The sequence below is a fragment of the Vombatus ursinus genome, unplaced genomic scaffold (genome assembly GCF_900497805.2).
Source record: "Vombatus ursinus unplaced genomic scaffold, bare-nosed wombat genome assembly UNPS02014803.1, whole genome shotgun sequence".
NCBI lineage: Eukaryota > Metazoa > Chordata > Mammalia > Diprotodontia > Vombatidae > Vombatus > Vombatus ursinus.
This window is the reverse complement of record NW_020954581.1, coordinates 2,436,800-2,447,150: the sequence shown is the minus strand read 5'-3', so window position 1 is coordinate 2,447,150 and position 10,351 is coordinate 2,436,800. Positions and strand designations below refer to the sequence as shown.

General features: G+C 40.1%; 1 protein-coding gene across 2 annotated transcripts in view; it reads left to right on the top strand.

Moving 5' to 3' along the window:
- Window positions 1-10,351, top strand: part of SPATA1 (spermatogenesis associated 1) — a 77,508-nt gene that overhangs the window by 23,074 nt on the left and 44,083 nt on the right. For both annotated transcript variants that reach the window (XM_027873953.1, XM_027873952.1), the window contains exons 5-6: window positions 6,306-6,359; window positions 6,444-6,678. In XM_027873953.1, the coding sequence (XP_027729754.1) occupies window positions 6,306-6,359; window positions 6,444-6,678 (289 nt within the window). The remainder of the gene's footprint in view (window positions 1-6,305; window positions 6,360-6,443; window positions 6,679-10,351) is intronic.

The following is a 10,351-nucleotide window of genomic DNA, read 5'->3' as shown; positions in this document are numbered from 1 at the left end:
TTCCCCCACCTTTTCCCCAACTGTTATTAAGAGGCTGGATCCCTGAACATACTAGGTTCAAGGTCCTCTATGGGTCTGTTATACTCTTAAAACTATAGCTCACAAGTTCTCACTGATGTATTCTCTTTGCATAGTTATTCAGCATTAAGTCAATTTAACAAGCATTTACTAAGTTCCTACTTGTGCCAGGCATAGCTATCTTGAAACAAGGACATTTCCTAATTTAGCCTTGCGCTGACATTAGCTTAGAGATGAGAGATGCTTCCTCAGAATTAACCAATACTGAAATTATGGAACCGAGAAGAATGTGGAACTTAGAGAATTCTGCAGGGGAAAACACCAAAAAGAGAAGTGTAAGAAAGTAAGCTCAGAGTTTGTGTGGCATGGGGGTTGATGCTCAGTGCCTAGGCATTTTGCCCCTTCCCTTCCAAACTCTTCCCGAATCACTGAATTGTAGCTGCTGAGGCTAATGAGGATGTCCGCTGTGCTGATAAAGACAACAATTTGTGAGCTACGTTAGGCACTCCTTGGAGACATTACCCTTCTCCCCTGCCTCTGGGTTGGGGAAGAATTACACTGCTAACTTATCAACTCCTCCGTGGTTTTTCTCTCTTCTTTCCTGTGAGGGGGAAGGAGTATAAACAAAAAGGTCATTTTCTGTTCCTGTAGTCAGGAAGCGTCCTGCCTGTAGTAGAACCTGGTGCTAACTAATATTGCATCCAAAAAATGACCTCTTTTTCATTATTTGCTTTCTCCTCTGTGATTGTGTTGTCTATTCTCTTTTGTATAAAAGAAATTAGCCACTACCCCTTTGATACATAATTAATGCTAGTGACACATTGAGGCTGGGGAAACTGATTGGTCTGGGAAAATTGGAAGACCCATCTGGCCTGTAGTAAGAGGAATGTGTAAAGGGGAGAGCAATGTTTTCTCCTGTCATTTCTCCTGTCAGATATCCAGACATTTTCTGTCACTCTGCAATCTTACTTGTTGGCCATCTCAAAACTGATTTGCAGGAAAGAGTGTAAAAAAGTATTTCTAACCTGAAGTCAACGAAAAATCCCCCAGATGAGAGATGTCCCTCAAGCCAATCCAGGGCTGAGGGAGAGAAGGGTTGCCTTTTGTGTACACTATGTAAATTCCTATTTGGATTTCTTTATTGGTATTCACATTTTGTTGCTCCCCTACACCTACTTCTCCTTTCAGCAGCTCACTGGTTGGTGAAGGACTCCTCTAAACCCCCTTTTTATCATCTCTGTTTCAACGATTTGTTAAATTTGTGTCCCTCAATTATATGTGAAGGCAACCTCTCAGGGAGTTGTATTACTCTCCCAAGCTGAGTGAAACCTTAAACTTCCATACATCTTGGAAAGAGACCCTAATCCATATTAAATGTTTATGGGGACTTGAGCAAAATGGCCCGAGTGAGGCAGTTTCTTGGCTTTACTGTCAGACAGTGCCAGGTGTCTGAGCACAGGAGCATAAATAGCTTTTCCATCTAGATTACTTCCGTCTCCTTTGCAGGGCAATACTGCAGGGGAGTTGCTCAGTTAACATGGTTAAGTCATGTCTTTTCTCTAGCTCAGAGGCAATGGCAACTTTAGTTCAGTGGTTTGCCATTGTAGTCTCTGAAGGGAAGGGCTGGTTGGGGGCAGAACAGGGCCAGTGTCTTCCCACACATCACAGAAGGAGGATGCCATGCTCTCCTCCTTCCAGCATCTTTCTCCCAGAATTCCCTGAGTTTACAATCCCTCAGGTCCACCGTGTCAGTGCTAGTGGATTCTGGGGTAGTGTCTCTAATCTCCATGGTGATTCTGATGCAGGATTATGTGGACATACAACATAGATATCCCGTAAACCCACAGCACACTCTTCTAAAATACACACCATGTCAGTGGGAAGAGTGGACATGGTTAGAGTTCACAGGACACACACATTGAGTATATATGTGGCCAAAGCATGTCACATCATGGTATTTCTAGGCCTCCTAGGTCTGCTTGTGGTGTCCCTGTGGTTCCATTTGCAGTATGGTATCCACAAGGCCATTTGGGTCTCTTCCTGGTTGGGATGCTTTCCACTGATACTTAGCTATGGTCTGGGGTGTAGGGTGTGTTCAGGGAAGACTAGTGCCTCTGGTATGAGGACTGCTGAGCCCTTTGCAGGGCTGCTTTCTACCATTGCTGTTTACCTGATCCACCTAACTCTCACCTGTGGCTTCAAGAAGCTATAGCATACACAGTGACCACACTCTGGTAAACTGTTTCAGAGATGGCTAAAGCAGGTTGAGGGTAACCAAGGGGTCTCAAACCCATCAGTGAGTTAAGGGGGTGTCTGCCTTAAGCATGTAAAGACTTCTCCTGGTGAAATGGGCGGATTAGAACAATTGATTCCAACAGCCATGAAGGCAGCTGAATCAGGCACTGTGGAACACTTAGAGCTTGGTTGGGCATCCAAGACACCAACGTCCAGTGCATCTCGAGCCATCACCAGTCATCTTGACTCTGTCCTGCCACTGGACTGTTACAACTCTGGAAGAGAGAGTGAGGCCAATGACTTTGTGCAATCCTGCCTTACTTAAATACAATTTATGCATGAATCAAAAGACATCACCCATACCATTTTACCGTTTTTACCTATCTCTGAGTCCTGTGGTGACAGGCAGGTAACAAAACAGCAGGTACGCATACACTGGGAGCTGTAGTCACAACCCTGTACACAGGCAGCCCACGCTGTAGGGTCATCTTCTCACTGGAAGCAGCAGTGGGATACGGCAGCCCCCTGGGGGTCAGAGCGGCCTTTTGAGAACCACGATCTTCACCTCCTGGTGTGAGGAAGGGGCTAGAAAATGTGCCCTAAAAGTTGTCTGCTTACCCAACCCTGTCCTGTTTACCACAGCAGGAGGAGATCCCACCCTATGTCGAAACACAAAAAAATGTACAGAAACTTCTGCAAAGATGATTCCGCTCATCATTGGAACGTGGAATGTGTGCACACGTATGGACGACAGCAAGTCCAGTAGGCTTGAAAGACGAAGAGCTGTTGTTGTGAGGGTACTCCGCAGGCACTGCGTCAAGATGATAACCTTGAGTGAAGCAAGGCTGGCAAATGAAGAGCTGCTTTCCAAAGTCGGAGCTGGATACGTGTTTTTTCTGGAGTGGCTGCAGCGAAGGGGAGCACCATGAAGCTGGCATATGTTTTGCAGTCAAAAGTAATCTAGTTAACAAGCTTGTATGGCTACCAAAAGGAATGAATGACAGGCTCATGACAATGAGATTACCACTTGTAGGAAAGCACCATACTACCATCATCAGAGCATGTGCTCCCACCATGATGAACCCAGATGAGGTCAAAGAAAAATTTTATGAAGACCTGGAGACCCTCATCATCAATGTGCCAAAAGAGAACAAGCTTATAATTCTAGGTGACTTTAATGCTAGAGTAGGCTCAGACTACCGGACATGGCAGGGAGTCCTTGGGAGGGATGGAGCTGGAAACAGCAGCAACAATGGTCACTTACTACTGAAGACTTGTGTATCTCATGACCTTATCACCAACACTGTCTTCCATTTGCCTAAATGCAATAAAACTTTGTGGACGCACCCTTGCCGCAAACATTGGCATGTAATAGACTATGTCATTGTGAGAAGAGACAGATAGGATGTGAGAGTGAGGAAGACAGTGTGTGGAGCAGAGTGCTGGACTGATCACAGACTCATCCTCTCCATGCTAAATGTTTGCATTTAACAAAAGCAGATGCCCCAAGCCAAGATGACTACCAGGAGACTTAATGTAGCAGATTAGAGTGCTTCTCCAAGTGTGAACCAGGGCCCTCCCTTCTAAGGTTATTTTACATTTACAGTTATCAGCTCCACATCGAGGGGTGGAGGACGGGGGTGTTGGGGTCACAGCGCCCATGCAATTTGGAAAATCCACATAAAATTTTTTGGCCCTCCCTTCGTGCCAGAGAAGAAGTCTGAATTTTTTTTTCTTTTCTTTTATAGGGTGTTTACCTTATTGTAAAATTTAGGTTAAGTATGTGGTCATAGGCTTTATTATATAACCCCATACATATATTTTATGTATTTCTGACTTTCTAAACTTTTTCTTGTTGTCTGCTGGCCATCACATGTTGTCTGCCACTTCTGCAAAACTCCCCCAAAATTCCCATTTAATTTCTTATGGCGACCCACCATATACCAAACCATGGGTGACCAGGGCCCATGCGTGGAAGTGCAGCTCATGCTGCTGATGCTAAAACCATTGAGTTGCTCTGGTTTCATGTGCTGGGCGGGACTGTTTCCTCTCAGACTCATGGGTTTCCACTTGGTGTTTCTGCTTCTGTGCAATACTGTCTGCTGTCACAGTCATCTGCAGCTCTCTCTCACTCTCTTAGCTTGGGCTCCATCCCATCCATTCTTCCCACCCCCCAGCTATTTGGAAGAGTTAGAAAACGCTTTGTTCTAGGATGCTCTAAGATGTTCTAGGGTGTCTTGTTCCCACATTCTGGCTACTAATGTTTCTAAAAGAGTTATAGAATGCCCTTAGGCTTTGTGTTTTCTTTGGACTCCTAATCCTGGTCTGGGTGTAGGCCCCAGCCAAGGACCTCACCTTGGTTTGTGTTGACTATTTTATGTATTTCCCATTATCAGTCTTTGAAGACTGGGCTATAAACTAGACTAGGGAATGGTTATTTGCCTAATAATTCCCATGTTCCTCGAGAGGTTTCCCAATTTTTAAACTCTTTAAGTCTTTTCTGTTCTCATATGTAGATGAATGGGTAGAAAAAAAATAGAGACATGGCCAAGTCCAGGATACTTAGTCACTCTCTCTGCTGCCAGCTCATATATGTCCAATCAAAGTCTGAAAGGTGCTTTGTCACACCAACAGTAAACTCCTTGAGGGTGGGGACTGTTTAATTTTTGGCTTTGTGTTCTTAGTGTCTTGCTATTTAATAGGTGTTTAATAAATACTTGCTGATTGATTAATGTCAGGGTATATTATATATGTCTCACTTCTTTAGTCATAATTTTTCATTTTCATAGTTAACCATCTAATAATAAAAGTACCTATTGCCACTACTATTTAAGGGGCAAAGTTATCTTCTTCTTTTCTTTCCCTTCTCAAATATTAAATTCTTCTATAAACATACTTTACGAACATACTGATGAGGTTTTCTGATTTTGCTCTCTTCACTTTGCATCAGTTCAAACAGCTCTTCCGAGTTTTCTGAAGCTCTCCATTTCATCCTTTCTTACAGCCTAATAATATTCCATTATAATATGTTTTGCCATTCCCTAACAGGTGGGCATCATTTTTTTTTTCCTACCAAAAGAACTATTATAAACGCTATTATACATATGTCCTTTTTTTGTCTTCTATCTCTGTAGGATATATATCTTGTAGTGGTATCACTGGGCAAAAGATATACACACATTGAGTGACTTTTTGGGAGTAGGCCCAGGATGCTCTCCAGAATAGTTGAACCAATTCACAGTTTCACCAACAGTACATTCATGTGCCCATTTCCCCTCAAGCCTCACTAACATTTGTCATTTTCTTTTTTTGTCATCTTTTGCCAATCTCATGGGTGTGAGATGGAAACTCAAAGTTGCTTTACTGTGGATTTCTCTACTTATTAGCCATGTGAAACATTTTTTCACATGCTTGGATTTTTTTCTTTGAGACCATACTTTTGTTAGAACAAATTAATACATAATGTATAGCAGACACTTAAATTCCTGTTGAGAGAATGAATGAAAATCCCAATGCAGAATCCTATGGTTATTTTTATTTTGGGCATAATAAAGTCAAATGTATAAAGAAATGGTAATTATGTATACCTCTATTCCATTGTGTCATATGTATTCACTCTAGAATTTGTTCCTGAGAGAAAGAAAATATTAAAAAAAAACTATTAAGATAATCACTGTTCAAATCTTTAACTAGGAATGATGAATGAAGAGTTAGTGAATTCTCTAGCTACATGTACCAAACTATTTCTTTACTGTAACATTAAGTAAAACTATTGCCTCAGTCCCACCCTCTGTATTGGAACTCTCTTTTATTATCACCAGTTGAGCTCTACTTAAGTGTGTGAGAACTAATTTGCATAATTGAAAGATGTATGAATTCAATTATATTTGATGCACTCAGATAATAAACTTATCTTCTACAATATCTTCCATCTAGTCTTGCTATTAGCTTTAAAATTCAGCTTAACTCTTTATATACTCTTTGCAAAGTTCAAAGTAAATAAATGAGAAATCATGAAAGCCTTGGTTGATTTTTCATGTTTATGTTTTCAGGTGAAGACAAAGGAAGAAAAGGAACTGAAACTCAAGTCATTTGCTCCACCATATGTATGTAACACACTTAGAAACTTTTATTTTAAAACAATTTTTTAAAAAGTTATTCTCTATTAAATTGTTTCCTATATGTTTTAGGCTCTTCAACCAGAATTATATTTGCTTCCCATAGTGGATCACTTAGGAAATATTTATTCATCATCGTCGTCACCATCTATTGTGGGAGATATGCAGCAGAATAATATTTCTGAGGATGATAAAGCTGCTCAGCAACTAGATAGTTGCAAAACTTCTCCAAGCCGGAAACCTGAAAAAGATCCAAGCCTTTTAGAACATATTACTAAAGTTCCTCCCCTCAAGAATCAGGAAGAAGGTGATTTCAACTGCTATGGGGAAAAAAAACTTTATTTTACCTTGTTAGGGCTGCAGTCCTAAAGGCAAGCCCAAAGCAAACCTAAGGCCCAGAAAAAGCTTGTCATGTTGACAGAAAGATAGAATTCATTTTGGAACATCTTAGACCAGAGGTGGGGAACCTGTGGCCTCAAAGCCACATGTGGCCCGCTAGGTTCTCAAGTGCAGCCCTTTGACTGAATCCAAACATCACAGAACAAATCCCCTTAATAAAAGGGTTGAAGTCAAAGAGTTTCACTTGAGGACCTAGAGGGCCACTTGTGGCCTTGAGTTCCCTACCTGCGTCTTAGGTTGTTTTCATAAATACTCTAAGTAGGTAGGGAAAAAAGCAAATATAAGGTACTATGGTAAAGAATTACTAAAATAACCCAGGAATTATACATACATAGTATTTTTGTTTTTGAACACTAACATAATCTCAATTTTTAGGAGGATATTGTTAAGGGAGATTGATTTTGAGAATTTTTCATAAATCAAAAGGAAAGATGCATCTGTGCTACTTACCTCATGTCTTTTATCTGAATTTGGGAGTGTTATGGGTTATGTTTCAACGCTGTTGGTGAAGAATTGTAGCGTAAAACCTCAAACATGGTTAAGGGTCAGAGGTCATGTCCAAGAAAATAGGTCCAACCCTAATTAAGAAAAAATTGCTCCTAGGGAAATTTGTATTTAAAAGAGGATGCTTCTTATTCCAATGGACTAAATAACTAATGTGGAATTTCAGATGATATGACCGATGATTGAGGGAGATTTTTTTTTGTGAGGGGATATTTCCCATTAATAATCTCTCCTAAGTTTGATTATGTACAAAAATGTACCATGTTGGTATTCTTGGAATACCAGTTTGGCAAGGTCTCATTTTTAGTCCATTTCCATTTTAACTGAGAATGATTTCCTATTCCTTCCTAGAATCATAGAATCTTGGAGTTGGGTGGGAAGGTTTTCTAGTTTGGTTTCTACCCAAATTATAAATCCTGTCTCCAACATCCCAATTTCCATTTAAATACCTTCATGAATCAGGAGTCACTATTCCTTAAGGTAACCCATTCTATTTTGTGGCAGCTCTGTTTGTTAACAAGGGTTTTCCTAAGGTTGAACCAAATTGGCATTGCTCTAATTTCCAGCCAGTCAATCAGTAAGCCTTTATTAAGCATTTACTATGTACTACACATGATGCTGTGCTGGGGATACAAACAAAGGCAAAACCACAGTACCTATCCTTTAAGAGCTCACAGTCTAATGGGAGAGATAGCATACACATAACTATGTACATCAAGATACATACAGTATAAGTGGAAGATAATCTCAGCAGGGAGATACTAGCAGTGAGGTAGATGTGAGACGGAGGGTACTCCAGACATGAAGGACCTCTCTTGTCCACCCCCTTTTCTCCTCTGACACAGTCACCTAACCTGGTGCAGACAGTCATCCCCTCCCTGCTGGATGATTGCAGTAGCTTGCTGGTTGGTCACTCTGCTTCAGTCCTCTCCCACTCAAATCTATCCTCCACCTAGCTGTCACATTGATCTTCCTAAAGTGCAGGTCTGACCATGTTACCCTGCCTTTTCAATAAACTGCAGTGGCTACCTGATGTCTCCAAGATCAAGTACAAAATTCTTTGGCTTTTAAAGCTCTTTATAATCTGGCCCCTTCCTACCTTTCCATCTTCTAATCCCACTCCCCTCCACGTACTCTGTGATCTAGTGACACTGCTCTCTTTGCTGTTCTCTGTACATGACACTCATCTCCCAACTCTGGACTCATGTCTGGAATTCTCTATCTCCTCATCTCTGACTCTTGACTCCCTTTGAGTCTCAACTAACATCCCATCTTTTGCAAGAAGCCTTTCCTGGTATGCCAGTACTTTCCCTCTGAGACTGTTCCAATTTAGCCTGTATGTATCTTGTTTGTATGTAGTTGTGTGTATATTGTCTTCCCCATTAGACTTTGAGCTCCTTAAGGGCATTATGGAATCCCCAGTGCTTAGCACCATACATGGCTTATAGTACATGTTTAATAATTGCCTTTTGATTGACTATCCCTCTCAATTTTGTGTCTACTTGATAAGTATCCTATCGGTACCTTCATTTAAGTCATTCACAAAATGTTACAAAAATAGCGCCAAGGATAGAAACCTTTTGCATTCTGGGAGAGCTTTCCCTCCATGTTGACATCATCTCACTCTTTGGGTCTTTCAGCTTGTTCAAAACCAACTTAATTTCCTTTATTTAATATCATCTATCATCTTTTCATCTTGTTCACAAAGTGAAAAATTGCCAACCACTTTGCTGCAATTTTACATATATATATGTACACTACTTTCCCAGTCTTGAAGTTTAGCAATTCTATTTAAAGTAAACGGGAAATTAGGCAATTCAGATATGGCTCATCTTTAATAAACTAGTGATTTTTACTAATAACATCTTTTATTTCTAAGTAGTTACAAACCATCCTTTTAATTATCTGTTCTAGAACTGTGCTAGTTATTGAAATCAAGTTCATCAGTCTATGTGTCAAAATATCTATCCTTCCCTTTTTGAAAATTGGTGCTTTCGCCTTTATCCATTCCTGTGCCATCTCTCCCTCTCTCCATGTTATTTCAAAAATCACAGTCTTTTAGTACCTTATGATGTAGTACATCTGTGCCAGATAACTTGAACTTACTGAGGGAAGCTGCATGTGACTCTTAGGAGCTGCACACTGATCTTGGGTTTTAATTCCTTTGTTAACCATGTTTTTTTCTATTCTCAATTTGGAGATCATTTTTTTTTCTTGGTAGAGAAAACAGAATCAAAGGAAGAGTTAAATAGTTTCTTTTCTTTCTCTTGTTTTATTCTTCCCATCACATCAAGAAGATGTCCAAACTTTCATCAACAATGCTAAAGTAACTATTTTATGGTATTTAACATTTCTCATAAGCTTTAGCTCGTACTTGGCTTTATTTAGCATTCTTGATACTATTCTCTTTTTCATTTTAAAAAAAATTATTTATTTTTAGTTTTCAACATTCACTTCCAAAAGATTTTGAGTTCCAAATTTTCTCCCCATCTCTCCACTGCCCGCCCTCCCCACCCCCAACTCCAAGAATATAAGCTCCTCAAAGACAAGGATTATTTTATTTCGTGTTTGTATCCTTAGAGATTAGCAGAATTCCTAGAATTGAATTGAATTGAATTGGGTATGTTCTGTATCTCCCTCAATGAATTGCATGTTTATTAAACATACATTTGGGGCTTAATGTATGTTGAATTGAATAAATCTTCATGACTTTGTTCATACCTCTTCTGAAAAAAACAAAGGAAAAGTACTGGAGATTCCTCTTTCTTTTCTGGGTATCCTGGAACTCCTGCCATGCCTTTTGTTAGTATGTTATTGGGTTTGTTTTTCTTGTTTGGTTTTGGGGGCTCAGGAGGAGAGATTCTTGACATTGGGGAAATTACCAGATCCTTTAGAGAGGTCATGAACAGAAAAAGTTAAAAAAGCTCTTGTCATTTCAAAAATCTTTCTGTGACTTGTACTTCCTTATGAATGTGTGGTGGAAAGATACATAAACTTTAGAATTCTCTTCTAATTCATTTTATGTGATCTAGATCTATTATTTTTCCTCCCTCCCTCCCTTCCTTCCTTCCTTCCTT